We start from the raw sequence: 16,119 nt of genomic DNA on the forward strand, positions 1-16,119 counted from the left end.
AGCCATTATTGCTGAGCCAGGCTCCATTAACAGTTGCCCCATGCTTGCTCTAGCTGTGTCCTCTCCAGTAAGCACTAAAAAGCAAACAGGTGGATAGTGGGAATGCTGACTGCAAGAGGAAGGGATCCGTATCTATTCCGCTTCTGTGCCATAGTGTAGTACCTTGATAATTCTCTCTGAAACTACCCACCAAAATACTGGGCCTGCTGAGCAGCACAGGGGATCTCTGCAGAGGAGGGAAGAGTGGTTCCTCTGCTCCTAGCACATCACAAGCTTGCTTCTGAGTTTTCTACTTGGGAATAAGAAACGTCTTTAGTGGGATTAATAGAGCTGTCTGGACACTTTGTGTTCAACTGCAATGCTTGTCTCTGCAGAGCATCCTCTGCAATAGCAAGATGAAACCTTAGGGCAGCCAGACAGCAACTGCTCGTCTGTCACTTGTCAAGGAGGACCATGAGCAAGATGGGAGCTCAGGCTCACAGTCAGGAAGTGGCACAGGCCATGCTAGTCACACAGCTGCCAGCATTCCTGCACGTCCCCCGAGAGCCATCGCTCCTTCCACATGGCACCACACAGCTGCTGCTCTGCGTGGACGGGCACCATGACCTTGCAAGGGTTGGATGGCTGACCTGCAGTAGGACACGATACTGACATGTGTAAGACAGGAGGGTCTTCAACGTAGAGGGGTGCCAAAAGGGATCTCGGCCTGATCCCAGCCTAGGCAAGTGAAGCGGCTGTGGGTCCCGGCTGCCCCGCTGCTGGCGGACACCGCCATCTCCCGGCAGCTCCTGGCAGGCCGGGCTTGCAGCAAGTCTCCAGCAGATGCAGGAGGGCTTTTCCTCTGCTTCCTGGCACAGCGCACGCTCGTGCCAGAGTTTGGCCGGATGGAAGTGCCAGTGATGTTTGCTTCTGCCCCTGTCCTGGAGACTCTTTTCCCTTAGCAGGACACAAGTCCTGCGTACATATTAGGGCCAAGAGGTGTCTGAGCACCACCAGTTTGCTTTGTGCTTTAGCAGTGTTAGATGCGAGCTTGTGAGTTCAAAGGGCTCTTTAAAACAACAAAAAAATTCCACTCACTAGAATCTTTATACATGTTACCTTCATCTGCTTAATCACAGACATTGAACAGTGAGTTCTGGAGCTCTGCTAAAGTGTAACAGCCTAAGTTAATATTTGATACAGCCATTCCTGAATCTTGTGGGTATTTTTGCTGTAGCTAAGTATTGGAGTAAAAAGAGGAATTTTTATTTATTTTTTTGTGTAGCTGAACCACAAACTGCTGTCTGAAATGTCCATGAGATAAGTGCCAGTACTCAGAGTCAACTCTGCTTTTCCTTTAACTACATAGGAATAATTGAAATTATAAGCAAAGCAAAACCAACCAAAAAAAAAAAAAAAACAACCAAAACCCTCTGGTATTCAAAGCTAGTGTTGTTTACTGTAGTCAGCAAGTTTCTATACACAGCAAGATCCAGTACAAATGGTCATAGATGTTCCCTTTTGCACAGAAAGGATCCCCATGGCCAGCAGTATAGGGCAGGCTGCAGAGACCTGTTGAGCCTGCAGAGGTGGGCATCTTACAACAATACTGTTGTTTTGAAGTATTTATTCTCTTTTTGTGTCTAGGGTGCCGTGTGCTCGTGCTGGAATCAGTCAGTATCTTCCGGAAGTACATCTCCATGCTGGATGTACCCGTTTCCTACCTCCTGCCCCATGATGCACTCTTCATACTCACAGAGGAGGAGACTGAACAAGCCAAGGTGAGACATGGTACCTGTTTCACACAGCTATCTCACACATTTAGTGCACAGTCCCACATATCGGAATCTGATTAGCTCCCCTTCCATAGCATTAAAGTATTTGCCCAGCAGACAGTCCTGTTAATCCACAAATGACAGAACTTTCCTGCTTTTGAGGCTGCCAAATGATAGAGTTACATATGGAAACTGCTCTGATAAGGGCAGTGTTGTTCCCTTGTGGGTTTTGTTTCTGACATGTGACCTTTCTAAGCTGTGTACTATAAATAGATGAAGTTTCAGCTGGCAGTGTATGATCGGAAGCAGCATGCAAAGTGTTCTCAGATGCACACCTATCAGTTTCTGCCTCCCCAGGTTGTGAACACCCAGGCGTGAGATCACATAGGGAGGAGGAACTACATGTGACAAAGGAACTGTCACAGCACCGACCTGCAGCTGATAGCAGGACCCCTCTGAACACAAGGCAGCACCACACCAGCAACATAGGGGTGGAGAGGGCTCTCCCCACTCTTTAACCCCATAAAGTAGACAGCTTTCTACTTCCCACTACTTCTTCCCTACTACTCACTGAACACAGGCTGTCCTATAAGCTGGCAGTGAACCTCACAGGAGGCCTGGGAAACTGCCTTCATGTTAGGTCTGGAAGGTTCTTGTAATGCTTTCCCAACTATTCTTCCTTCTAGAGAGCAATGAGGTGTCATCGCAGCCAGCTCCTCTGGTTTCGCCACATCTATATGCTCTTCTCACGTTATATGGTGATCAATTCACTGCGCTTTCTGTGACCAGGACAACTTCAGGAGTAAAAGAATGAGTGAAAAAAAGACCAGACCAGACCTAGGATTAAATCAAGCTCACCTGTGATGTGCTGAAGAGGATGGGATTCTCTTTGTGTAACATTCATTCAGACTACAAAAACCAGACTGTGTAAACTTCCTTCTGAATATCTTGTTACCTGATACATTGAGATGAACAGGGTTTAACAGCTACTCACTGTCGAAGCTTAAATAGAGTAAGAAATTCAGATTAACCTAATACAGGAGTATCCTGCATTAGAGAAGATATGGCACAAACTGTTATTCCCCAGGACGATACAGCTGTGAGGACTGCTTGGCAACTGTTACTTCGTGCTTTTGTAAAAATCCAGGTATCAGGAGTAACTTTTCAAAGGCCATGCTATCTCCAGAGATTAAACTAGAACCACCAGACCTGTCTTACTCAGACTGAACTTTAAAAAGCCAAATCTTATGAATAAAACATCAGAAATCACACAAATATCTCCAGCTGCACTGATCTTTGCTGCTAATGCTGCTTCTTTTGTACACATTGTGTTGCAGGCTCCACCTCTGCAGTGTCCCTCATGCAACATGAGCATTTATTGCTTCAGAATATGGGGCTCACAGTCAACTCACAAGAGTCTCAATGGACCTAAGAATGATGTGCAAGAGTTACTGTAACTAGGTCTTTTATAGAACAGAGATAAAAATTGCAAGAGATGTTTCAAAAGCTGTAACAGAGAAGCGCAGGAGTTAAGAGATCCTCTCCCTTTATGTTAAAGGTAAGTGAAGCAGCGTTCGGTGGTTTTGTTTCTTAGCCCACTAGTGATTTGGGTTTACATGGGGTCATTGTGGAGCAAAGTCAGCACTACTCAACATTTCTGTAGGCCTTTGCACTCCTTCATGTGGGCTCACGTCTGCAGGAAGCATCTTTCCTGGATCTATGCACCTTGTCATTGCATAGTCAAGATCCAGCCCAAATGGCGAGATCCTGACCTGCTGCTGTGAGCACATCCTCCTCCTGAGATAACAAACTGGTTCTTGGTTGTACTGAAGTACATGCCCATTGTATGACAGTATTGAACTGTTCCCTGGCCATGAGTCAGTGCCTAAGCATATGCCGAGTCAGCCTTAAGACCACAAATAAGGCCAGGCTTAGGCAAAACAGTGCTTAATCACATGAATAACTTCCGTGGCCTCTCTCTTGCATACAGCTAGGTTACCTGTGTAATGCTTTAGTGAACCTGAGCCTGCTAAGCTCTTTCAAATCCCTTTTAGATACATGGTCAATTCATTAAAGTCAAGGGAGAAAAGTCAATGTATGTTAGCATTATGTCCTAAGCAAGAGGTTATCTTACACAGGATGTTTTCATCAGGCAGACTTGAAACAGAGGAAAGATCCATACAAGCAAAGATTAGATTTTTTTTTATTGTCTTTTTCTACTCTGTTTATTATGATTTAAACTTCAGCACAGCTAAGGACAAAGTACCAAAACAGCAGCCCTGGGGTTTATGGAAAGGAAGTAGTTTGAAAATTGAAAGCCACAACTGAATGGGACAGGCAGCATAGAAAGATTTATTTAAGAAACAGAGAACAGATAACAGTAATGCAGAAACTGATTTTGCCTCACCCAGGAAAGCCCAGGCTACAGTTCCACAGCAGTGCCCCAACATCAGCTGCTGGAAAAGCGTGTCAGGGTTTTGACATGTCTCTGATGGTCTTGTGTTCCTTCACAGCCTTCTCCCATTCCTTGCCATTGATATCCTCTGTGACAATGGTCTGCACGGTGCCCTCATCCAGACAATGGGGAGCTATTCCTGAAGAAAGAGTACATAGAAACCTGCATCCACATCCTGTGTGGGAGATGCCTGCACTGCTCTGGATGGGGCTTCTCAGGGAATGCTAAATGCTCAGTCCAGCTATTGCTGTATATCTGAGGAGCCTAGATGGGAAGAAGCCCACACAGCAATAGGTAAGACTTATAGAGGAGCTACAGGTTCAGACTGCAGTTCCATATGCTTAGTACTTAGTACTCTTAAAACACATGCTGCTCACTGCTGTCATGTTAGCATCCAATGGAGTCTTTACCCAAGGTTTGCTTGATGGTTACTTTTGGTTACCACAGCTTTCTCTTTCTACCTACCATAACCATCTGGATTAGAACGAGGAGTATAAAAGCTCTGTACACCACAGGTCTTGCAGAATGTGTGCTGGGCACTATGGGTGTTGAAGGTGTATGTTGTCAAATTATCGGCACCCTGAGCAAATGAAAAGCAGTGTAAGTGTTCCAGACAAGCAGAGGTACTAATTCCTTTCTACAGGTCTGTAGCTAAGAAATATAAAATCTAAAATATCAACTTTGTGTCTTTACTTGAGATGAGTTCTGTATTCATGCTCCTTTTCTGAACCCGTGTATATACACATGTCCATAACAGTCAAATCTGAGAACTGTGAAATCAGCTCACTAAGTAAGATGCACACACCCACACCAGGCAGCATAAAATTCAGCTGTTTCCCCCAGTCAGGCATAGACAAACTTAGGATAGAAAACTGGCTGCCACTTGCATCTTTGATGAGACTGGCTTATCCTGCTCATATTCACAGACATGCTCTTACTGCATTCTTACTCTACCTTCAGCAGCTTGAAGCGCGACGCTGGGACAATGAAGTGTCTGTTCCGTTTCTTTGTGCAAATGCTGCAACTGTAAAGGAAAAAAGAGACCTTTCTAGAAGCAGTGGACAAGTTGTGGACTGCAGTCAGATCTATCACAGACCTCTGGACAACAGAAATTCCACCAACAGCTAAACTGGCTCCTGGACACATCACAGAGGTAAGCAGCAACAGTGGACTTGTGGTATCAGTAGCGTTTGGCTAAGCGCGCCCACTTAGACTGACTCTACATAGGTACACCAACAAAGTGTTCCCTTACACCAAACATCAGATGCCATTTTTGATTCACATACACAATTTCAACAGCCATTACAAGGCTCTAGGCCTTGTTTCTAGGCCTGAGAAACCCCTTTAATCTTTCAGAGCAGACTTGGCCAGTTTTGCCACCATGAATTATCTTGCAGACAAGAAAGAAAGGGTCAGAAGTCTACCTGTGCCTTAGAAGCAAACTACCTGCAGGCAAAGGGGGATTACTACTGAAATCAGACCATGTTGTAGTTTGAGGCACATGTGGTCAGAGATGTCATGTTAATGTTAAAACAGGATTGATGTCCTCTGAGCAGACTTGCACTGAGAGGAAACATAAAGCAGGCAGTTGAGTCCCTATATTTGTAGATCTCTCCTGAGCAGTGAGCAGGGCTGTGAGACCAGAACTGCCCAAAGAAGTAGCACCTGATCCCATATTGGATCAGGACATAATCAAGGGGTATACCCTATAGGAACAGCTCAAAGCAGTTGTGTCATCTTCTAGCTGTAAGGTGTTGGCTGGAAAAGCACATGAGCTTATATTCATCCATGAGACTAGGGAGCACATAAAACACTCACTTGCAGTTAAAAACATGCAGATCTGCTGAAGCCCAGACCTCAAAGCGGACTGCTCCACAGTGACAGCCTCCAGTGTGCTTGACCAAACCCCGGTATTCACTGGAGAGGGAAACAACAGAGATGTTTTCTCAATCTAATTTTTGGGGGTTTTGTCCAAGAAAACAGTAAGGTTTATGCTACATGATCCAGTTCAGCTTTCAGCAACTGCAGAACACCAGAAAACGTCCATTCTGATGTGTTTTAATAAAATGTCCCAGGATGACGTAGACGACGACTTTGGTCCTCTGTGGCAATGGCTCTTCTGGTTTACTTAAAATAGTGCAAAGGGAAGGAAGAGCAGTAGTTCAAGGAAAACACAGTCCACATGCAATACAACACGTGTGCTGTCCTGCCAGAGACCAGGGCAAAATGCTGACCCAGAGTCCGTGCAAAACTACCACAAGGAACTGAATCTTCCTACAATTATCCCACAGGTGCTCCAGCACTACTAAAATTCCTCCATTTAAAATCTGGGGAAAACAGAGAGTCTGCGCAGTATCTGAAATGCATTTTGTTGGGTACTGTAATTGCAGAGGAACATCACGGTCAAGCTTGTGCTTTCCCCCTTCCCCCAGCCACCTCCCTCGTCCCTGGGCAGCGCCGCCAGCCCAGCTCCAGCGCAAAAGGAGAGTGAGAAACCTTTTCCTTTCGGATTTTCACTCCCCCGGCCCATTACTGATTACAGCGCAGAGGCGCTGGGTTGTGCTCTGAGGTGGGGATGTAGCAGCTGAGCCTCAGCATCCCGCGCGGTGCCCCCGAGGGCATTTTTGGTGGGAGAGCCCAAAAGCACAGGGAGCTTTAGAAGAAAACGCCGCTTTCTCCGCGGTGCCTTCGCCCCCCCGCTCCTCACACCACAACCCCTTCTCCCCCACTGCAGCTCTCCAGATGTCGTGTTTAGTGCTGTGCTGTCGGGAGGGCAGTGATATGGCGGGGCAGTGACCGCCGTCCGGCTCGTACTCACAAGGCATCCAGCAGCAGCCGCGCCGCCTCCTCGCAGCTCAGCCGGTGCCGCTCCTGGAACGCGGCCCAGCGCCCGCGCTGCTCCCCGAGATCGAAGTCTCCGGGCGCGGGGGGCTGTTCCTGCGGCCCCGGACCGGCCGGGGCACTGACCGCCGCCTTCCCGCGGCCGCTGCGGGCAGAGCCCGCGGAGGGGCTGGCGACGGCGCTGCCCCGCCGGGACCGCCGAGCGTTGGCCGCCCTGAGCCGCCCCATGCGCCGCAGAGACGGGGCGCGCCGCGCCCGCCAGGGGGCGCCGCAACGCCGCGCAGCGTGACCGGGAGGGGGACCAGGGAGAGGGACTTTAACCTGCCAGAGGGGAGACTGAGCTGAGCTCTTAGGCAGAAGCTCTTCCCTGTGAGGGTGCTGAGGCGCTGGCCCAGGGTGCCCAGAGAAGCTGTGGCTGCCCCATCCCTGGCAGTGTTCAAGGCCAGGTTGGACACAGGGGCTTGGAGCAAGCTGCTCTGGTGGAAGGTGTCCCTGCCCGTGGCAGGTGTTGGAACTGGAGGAGCTGTAAGGGTCCCTTCCAGCACAAACCGCTCTCTGATTCTGTGACTGGAAACGCACTGTTGCACATCCCTTTTACGTGCCCACCCTTGGCTAGGAATAAGACTGCTGGTGAACAGTACTGTGGTGCATCAAAATGTGCCTTCAAAAGTGTGGTTAGTCCTTCCTAAAATTGGAAATCATTACTGCAGCTTCGCAGAGAAACAGGTTCTAACATGATTCCCACTAAATGACCTTTCACAAGTTCTGTCATCAAAGGATGATAGAAAAGGAGAACAATCAAGATTGTAGAATCATAGGGTAGTTTAGGTTAGATAGTACATACCATTAAAACAAAGAAACAAACAAATAAAAACCACCCCACTTCCCCCCAAAAAACAGCTTAGGAAAACATGAAAGCTCTCCTCTAGTGGTAACTATCTTAGAAAAGGTTATTCTTGAACATCTAGAAGACTGCTTCTCAAGTAAAATTATTCAATGCAGGGGAAAACCACAAAACTTGTCCAAGTCACATTTTGTTGGGGGAAAAGAACCCCGTCACTCCAAGGATGAGGCTTTGTGCCCAGCACAGGGAATTTCAACAGAACTGAATGTCTTGCTCTTCTCAGGAAGGGGAACAGGGAAAGCTGTCAACATGTGAGCTGACAGCTGGTTGTGGGGTGGAAGAGGCACTGACGGATCATGTCTCAGCCAGGAATACAGCAAAGCAACTGGACAGCAATGAATGAAGCAGCATCAGGTCTGGATAACAGCTTTAAAAACACACGACTGCAGTGTGTAGGCTGCCTCCTGAGATGGCACATACCAGGACTCACGTAACAACCCTGTCGCTCAGCACCTCTCTCCTCTGATGACAGGAAAGGTGCTGAGTTACAATTTCCTGTTATTCCTCATGTGAACCTCTGTTCTCGTTACTCATCCTTATGGAACCATTTTAATATGCTGTATGTGACAAATCCTGGTCCACGCCAGCATGTTTATCTGTAGCGCCTGAGCTGGGCCACTCCCAGACCTTTAGTCACCCTAAAGTTCATGTTAGTCACCTTGTATTTTGGGAAGAAAAGTCACTGAGGTGAAACTGGAGACCATGAGCCGAAACTGAGCTTGTGCAGTTTGCATCATGGAGTCATGTGCTGTCAGTGCAGGGTATGGCAGTTTCAAGTTTGAGCCTACATGGTCAGTCCTTTCCTAAAAACACTAAACTGCACTGAACTGAAAGAACATATTTTAGGAGTTCATTAGCAATCAGCTCACACAAATTACCTCCTCTCTGCAATACAGGAGACACTGGCACTTGTATGCTCTCAAAAAGCAGTTCTAGTGGCAAAAGTGATGTGCAGGCCATGTCATAGCTGCAAATCTATCCCTCTCTGCTCCTGTGCAATTAGTTCAGCATATTTTAAATGTAGGAAGCATTCTGAGAAGCTGAATTCTGTTCCCACTGTTACATTTCAGGATAAAGAACTAGGAGACAGAAATGGAAGAACAAAATGCAGCTTTGTTTCAGAAGGCTGCAGTAAAGAAATTCTTTCTGCTTTTTTATTTGTATCGTATTTTATCACAAAGGACTCTTAGAGCTCAAAACTGGGTCTCACATAAATAACCAGTTCAAGAGCTTTATAGGGGATCTCTGGCTGATGACAAATTTCACAGGTATTTGGATTTACAAGCCCTGCATTTCAGTGGTTGCGTAAGGTATTGTCGGTGTACCTGGGGGGCCGGTGTTACCCAGTGCCTGAAGACTCAACAGCTCTCATGGTACATTACTGCCAAATCTGATGCAGTATTTGCCATACTTCAGTAGAAGTCAGTAGCTTGATGAAGAATGGTTGTGGAGAAGGAAGCATTCAGAAAGATGAGGAAAAGTCCAGTAAATCAGTTTGTTTTCTTTAGGTATCTTGTGATACTAGAGTTCAACAGCTGACGTGGTTTAATGTTGAAGTACAAAGGTGTTTTTCCGTGCCAGCCTAGCCCTGCTTGTGTAACAATGACTCAGCTCTGCAGAGCTGGCTTGCAGCCCCCATTGAGATTCTGTCTGCAAGGGCATTTTCATTGCAAAGGCAGCTACATGTTTGTGGGTTAAAGAGAACTGGTTACTGTGGATGCTTTTCATCTAGTAAGCAGGGAACTAGAAGTAGTATATAGCTCACACCACATTTCATAGAACTGAAGTAGTTAAAACTGTATAGTTTGTGCAGGGGAGAAAAATGTCAGTGCTTGGATTTTAGTCTTCCTCTTGAGGAGGAAGAATTCTGCACATTCCCCTCCCCATCAAGGGATCTAGGCTGGATCTGAAAACAGAATACAGGTTATCACCCCTAGGCCACTGGATGCAGGCTATTCAGACTGACTTGGCAGTATTGGTTTTTGTTCACTGTCACAGAGGTTCTGTTGAAACATGCCGATAATGATTAACAGTGGGTTAAGACCTATTTCTTCTGTCTTTCTGTTTTTTTGTTTTTCAAGGTGCTTCTTTGCTATCCTGCTGAAAAACCTCACCCTAGAAACCACATGCTCAGTGGGCTCAGATGCAGCAGAGGGAACATGAACAAAGAGAGCTCCTTCACTGCAGTGCAGCTTGGATCAGATCCAAAAGACTCGCAGGCAGGAGGCAGACTGGAAAAAAAAAAAGATGCAGACAAGTAATTTTTAGAATAGACCTTATTATTGATTGTTGCTTTCACTGGTGTGACATGCAGACACAAACCTGTGATGGCATCCTCATAAAACGCCCTTTAGAAGTCTCCTCACATCAACAGCGTAGACAATTGCCACATGTTCCTTGGGGTCATTTAGATCTACACAGAAAGACGTGCCCAAGCCTATTTATTGTGGCAGCACAGATCATAAAGCTGTGTCCTGTGTGTCCTGCAAAGTCAAAATATCCTTTAAACAAACAGGGTAATAGAGGAGTATTGCTGATTCTTCTCTTTTTACTACAGATCTGGGTATCTGTTTGTTTTTCTTAAGATTTCATCTTCTGAAGTTGGTAGCTTATTAAAAACTTTGTTTATTTAAGGTATATTTAGCATAAGGCTTAAAAACCAAACCTCGGATGGTTGTCTTTTTTTGGTAATCTCATAATATTACACTCAATCTTACAGTACTTTGGCTTGTGACTCACTGTTTTTGTAACCCTTGAGCTTGGCAGGACAAGGACAAGCAGTAACATGCCACAGCCCTGTTTGTCTTGTGGCTGGAACTTCAGCAAAGATCAGGCTTTATTGCAGAGATACAGGTTTGGGATGAAAATATTTATCTCCACAACTGTAAATAGATGAATATAATTATCTGGTGTCATACACAGTGAGAGACGTCTGAGGTAGGTAATACTGTAAGAATATACATTGTGGGTTTTTTTCCCTGTGGCAAGTAGCCCTATTTTTATCTGAACAAAGGAACAGAACTGACCTGGCTGCACGTACTCACATCGCCTGACCAGCCGGCTGTCCCAACTTAAAGCCTTGTACTAAAGATAAACAGATTGCTTCATTTGACATTGCTCACTTAGAAATGATATGTGGTTGCTAAGACATTAGTGTACATAAAACGCAGACCCAGCTTGTGTTCTAGAATGTTACAGATTTGTTGGAAGCATTTCTTTGACCTCCAGATACTTCTCTTCTGAAAGTAGGTTGCTTTGTACCAGTGCCCAATGACCTACTTTTGAAACCACTTGGAAAGAAATACATGTTCCCAACTGCAGGCCGCTGGCACCACCTGTGCAGTCAGGCCAGTCACAAGATAATTTCTGTTTTATTGACCTTTGCATTTATTTATATACAGTTCACAGTCAATTGCTTGATGATTCTTATTCACCAAGAGCTACACAGTGGTGTGTACCTTATAGACTTTGTATTTATGTTGTATAACCACAACATAAACAGATCTCCTGTGTCTGTAGCAAATTCAAGTAATAATATACTTTCTAAAGAAATTCTGAGGTAAAGCTGAAATTCAGTAAAACAAAGTCACCGGGGCATGACCTCCAGCTTAGGAGATTGTTCTGTACATATAATGTGTGAAAATAAGGCAGAATCTGGCCCACAATATAGAAACACTGCATTCTGACTTTAAAAAGAAGTAGCTTTCAATTTGGTAATAATTATCTTTGAAGTAGTGTTAAGGAATCTATGCAGATACTAGGTGTGAAACATTCAGGGCATGAGTTTACTACAGAGAAAATATCAAGGGACGGGAAAAGAGTCATTTAAGAAGCTTTCTGTATTCAGCCCACCCCCTACCCAGAAACAAAAGAGGTGGGCTCCATACAGGCACATAGATGGCTACTGAAGATTAATAATTAGGAGAATTAAACGAATCCAATCAGTAGAGGCTGCAGAATGGTGGCCTGTGTGGAGTACACTGCCTACAGGTTATGGAGATTAGTTTAATTCTGCTGGGCCCAGGAGCTGCATGCACAAAGCCTGACTCTTTGTTTATCTCTTTTGACAGAGGGATAACTGGGGAAAAAAATGAGGCTTTTTACATGAAATTGATGAATTTAAACCATAATTGTCTAAAAGTATGAGCCTGTGTTCGATGTCAGCATGTTGCTGCCTGCGCTTGCTTAGGATAACGTCATTTCCCTGAAGAATGGATTTTTCAGGAGCCATTATTAAGAAGGTATTTAAACAATTACCCATGGCAGGCCCATCTGGTGGGAGTTTATTCTGATCTGTTGATTTGAATACTTACACAGAAACAGAACAACCATACTGAAAGCAGACTGGTCATAGGATTTAGCCATACTTGGAAAATACAAGGGAAAGCTCCTGTGTTTTCTGGTTTACACATAAAGGGGAAAAAAAAAAAAGAAATTTCTTTTTCTCCTTCTCCATTTAGAGGGACATTAAAAAGCAAGGACCTGCACACTAAAAACCTTAATGCAAGTCTGTGCTGAAACGCAGGCCAGACTTCTTAGCCTGTTAATCTCCAGTTTAAACATACAAGATGTGGCCTTCCACATTTGTAAGTTTTAGTTACTCTGGCCTTCCTCTCAGGACTCCATGATCTTGTTTGGCTTTGGAACGTGGTTCCCAGAGCAGTGCGTGGGATATGCAGGCCAGCTGTGGAACAAGCCTTTAGTCACCCTGGCACCAGGCAAACCAAAGAAAGGTATTGGAAACACTGAGCAAAAATGGCAGCATAAAGAAAACAAACGTGCTATTGCCTAAATCTGATACTGCCTTCTGTCCTAAATTTATGTCACTGGATAGTATTCCCAAGGTTGGTTATTGCCATGGAGCCATCTCTAAACTTTGCAGTTAACCTTTTTCCCCTCTTCCTGTGAATACATTGTGAATAATTTTGTTGGGATGATTTATTCTTTTTTTACTGCAAACCAGGAGGTATTTGCAGACACAAGCCCTGTCAGGAGAAAGGAAAACAGAAGAAGTTTGTTGTTGTTAAGGGTTTTTTAGTGGGTTTGGTTGTCTTTTAGGTTTTATTAAGGGGAAAACAAAGTAGCTGTGTACTGAATATTGCCGTTCACACACGTGCTTACGCTTTGTGAGTGGAGGATTTAAGCAAGTTCATCTGGCTTCACTGACAGGCTAGCAGCAGATAAAACACTGCCACATAAAAGCCTTTTTGGATTTTGTATACCTCAGATATATATGATGTAAAACGGGTTAGGAGCCAGCCTGAAAGGTATAATGAAGCTTAATTAACACAGAGCACATTCCCACATCAGTTCTCAGAAGGAAGTTGTTCCATAGCCAGATCAAAGCTTCCTGAAGTAAACAGCCGTTTGCATTTCAAATGTCAGCATTTCATCACGGGGGTTGTTTTGAAACCTCACATTAAAGAATTAAGCTGTCAGCTGCCTGAAACTGGTTCAAAGGGCTGCTCAGGAAACCAGCCGCGTGACAAGGGGCACCGAGCGTGACACACCGGGAGCTACCAACGCTCATGAATGTCTAAGGAACTTTTTTTCCATCTTTACTAACTCAGTCCTGCTTTTTTCATCTTTTCCTCACATCTACACATGCAAAGACTAAACCTACAGACTGTTCCAGGCTCTGCCGTAAATGCTTCACGCCACCCCAGGAAGGGAAGGGAGTTGGTCAGAGGTACTGGTACTAATACGGATCAGCAAAAAGCGGGTGCGGAGGGCAGTCCCTCTTCCCGCATCCCGAGCCAGGCTCTTCCCTGAACGCGGCTCGGGGCTGACACAGGGATCGAACACGCAACCCATTGCAGCCCTCCGCCCGCTGAACTCTGCCTCCACAAGGCGAATCCCCCCTGGCAACAGCGCTTCACAACAGTGCTCTTTTACTTGGGACTACTTTGGGAGGCGGATGGACACGTCAGCGTCGGTGGGCGGGGACTGTACGCTCGACACCATATAAGTAGGGGTGGGTCGCGTCATCAGCTAGAATACGGCTGCGGCGGAGGGACGTGACGCTGTTGGCGAGTGACGCGCAGGGCCTAAGACGTGAGTGGGGCGGCGGGGAAAACGGAAAGCGTTTAGTGGGCTGTAAGAAATAAACTGGGGTGGCGGCTTGTCGGGCAGGGGTTTTTGCTGGGCAAGGAGGGGAATGATGCAAAGTCTCGCTTTACCGTGAACCATTGTAAGAACTGTATTGGGGGGGGAGTAGAATTTCTCCTTGGGGAAGGAGGTGGGGGTACGGGAAGATGGCGGAGGCTGTATCTGTCTGTCCCGGAAGTGCGTTGCTGAGTCACTGCCGCGGGGGGAGCAGCGCGGCGCTGCGGGCGCGGGTCTTGCAGCGGCTGTGCGGGGCAACTGGGGGTCTTGCGAGCCGGCCGGTGAGAGGTAATGGAAGGAGTCTGGTGTAGGAGCGTAGGGTGCCGGCCTTGGAAAGGAGTTCAGGTCGTTAAGAGTGAAAAGTCGGGGAACGGTTGTAGACAATACTAACGGGAAAAAAAGGCAGTCAGAAACACCCCAAAAACTTTAACTGTTTTTTGTACAGTGTGAAACAGCAATAAACCGTTTAGTTAGAAATAATTGAAGACTGTATTTCGATAGCTGAAACTTGTGTATGTTTTGCAGTTGAACATGCAGATCTTTGTGAAGACCCTGACTGGCAAGACCATCACCCTGGAGGTTGAGCCCAGTGACACCATTGAGAATGTGAAGGCAAAAATCCAGGACAAAGAAGGCATTCCCCCTGACCAGCAGAGGCTGATCTTTGCTGGCAAGCAGCTGGAAGATGGACGCACCCTGTCTGACTACAACATCCAGAAGGAATCCACCCTCCATCTTGTGCTGCGCTTGAGGGGTGGTATGCAGATTTTCGTGAAGACCCTGACTGGCAAGACCATCACCCTGGAGGTTGAGCCCAGTGACACCATTGAGAATGTGAAGGCCAAGATCCAGGATAAGGAGGGCATTCCACCTGACCAGCAGAGGCTGATCTTTGCTGGCAAGCAGCTGGAAGATGGACGCACCCTGTCTGACTACAACATCCAGAAGGAATCCACCCTCCATCTTGTGCTGCGTCTCCGAGGTGGCATGCAGATCTTTGTCAAGACCCTGACTGGCAAGACCATCACCCTGGAGGTTGAGCCCAGTGACACCATTGAGAACGTGAAGGCCAAGATCCAGGACAAAGAAGGCATTCCCCCTGACCAGCAGAGGCTGATCTTTGCTGGCAAGCAGCTGGAAGATGGACGCACCCTGTCTGACTACAACATCCAGAAGGAATCCACCCTCCATCTTGTGCTGCGTCTCCGAGGTGGCATGCAGATCTTTGTCAAGACCTTGACTGGCAAGACCATTACTCTTGAGGTTGAGCCCAGTGACACCATTGAGAATGTGAAGGCCAAGATCCAGGACAAAGAAGGCATTCCTCCTGACCAGCAGAGGCTGATCTTTGCTGGCAAGCAGCTGGAAGATGGACGCACCCTGTCTGACTACAACATCCAGAAGGAATCCACCCTCCATCTTGTGCTGCGCTTGAGAGGTGGCATGCAGATCTTCGTGAAGACCTTGACTGGCAAGACCATCACCCTGGAGGTTGAGCCCAGTGACACCATTGAGAATGTGAAGGCCAAGATCCAGGACAAAGAAGGCATTCCCCCTGACCAGCAGAGGCTGATCTTTGCTGGCAAGCAGCTGGAAGATGGTCGTACCCTGTCTGACTACAACATCCAGAAGGAATCCACCCTCCATCTTGTGCTGCGTCTCCGAGGTGGCATGCAGATCTTTGTCAAGACCCTGACTGGCAAGACCATCACCCTGGAGGTTGAGCCCAGTGACACCATTGAGAATGTGAAGGCCAAGATCCAGGACAAAGAAGGCATTCCCCCTGACCAGCAGAGGCTGATCTTTGCTGGCAAGCAGCTGGAAGATGGACGCACCCTGTCCGACTACAACATCCAGAAGGAATCCACCCTCCATCTTGTGCTGCGCCTGAGGGGTGGCTGTTAAGTTATTGTGCACCTTCCTTAACAATGGGTTTGCCAGTAGCACATGTCTTTGCACTGTAGTTCTGTAATGTCTTAAGTTAAATGCAGGGTTAAAGCAAGCTGAAATATCTGCTGAACAACTGAAATGCTAATAAAGTTTTCTGTTGCACATTACAA

General features: G+C 46.6%; 3 protein-coding genes and 2 long non-coding RNA genes across 5 annotated transcripts in view; 3 read left to right on the plus strand and 2 right to left on the minus strand.

Moving 5' to 3' along the window:
* The window catches only part of PIGL (phosphatidylinositol glycan anchor biosynthesis class L), a 56,649-nt gene extending 53,620 nt beyond the window's left edge, over positions 1-3,029 (plus strand). The window contains exons 6-7 of the mRNA XM_057415473.1: positions 1,627-1,760; positions 2,441-3,029. Coding sequence (XP_057271456.1) covers positions 1,627-1,760; positions 2,441-2,539 — 233 coding nt within the window. The 3' untranslated portion in view covers positions 2,540-3,029. The remainder of the gene's footprint in view (positions 1-1,626; positions 1,761-2,440) is intronic.
* On the minus strand, positions 2,893-7,474 carry CENPV (centromere protein V). Its single transcript, XM_057415463.1, is given in 6 exon segments — positions 2,893-4,348; positions 4,675-4,789; positions 5,164-5,233; positions 6,028-6,126; positions 7,028-7,372; positions 7,374-7,474. Coding segments are annotated over 6 exon segments (855 nt in total). The 3' UTR covers positions 2,893-4,223.
* Positions 4,982-10,233, plus strand: LOC130602543 (uncharacterized). Its single transcript, XR_008972930.1, has 2 exons — positions 4,982-5,362; positions 10,036-10,233. It is a non-coding gene; the product is annotated as an uncharacterized LOC130602543 (long non-coding RNA).
* LOC130602537 (uncharacterized) lies at positions 9,095-10,894 on the minus strand. Its single transcript, XR_008972929.1, has 2 exons — positions 10,277-10,894; positions 9,095-10,185 (listed from the first exon to the last, which is right to left on the minus strand). It is a non-coding gene; the product is annotated as an uncharacterized LOC130602537 (long non-coding RNA).
* Positions 10,895-13,964: 3,070 nt separating this feature from the next.
* UBB (ubiquitin B) lies at positions 13,965-16,119 on the plus strand. Its single transcript, XM_057415501.1, has 2 exons — positions 13,965-14,008; positions 14,585-16,119. Exon 2 carries the CDS (start codon positions 14,591-14,593, stop codon positions 15,962-15,964), a length of 1,374 nt encoding a protein of 457 aa, XP_057271484.1. The 5' UTR covers positions 13,965-14,008; positions 14,585-14,590; the 3' UTR covers positions 15,965-16,119.

This window comes from Pezoporus wallicus, unplaced genomic scaffold (genome assembly GCF_028554395.1).
Source record: "Pezoporus wallicus isolate ANWC-B61680 ecotype Strahan unplaced genomic scaffold, APGP_CSIRO_Pwel_v1 contig_8517, whole genome shotgun sequence".
Classification (NCBI taxonomy): Eukaryota; Metazoa; Chordata; class Aves; order Psittaciformes; family Psittacidae; genus Pezoporus; species Pezoporus wallicus.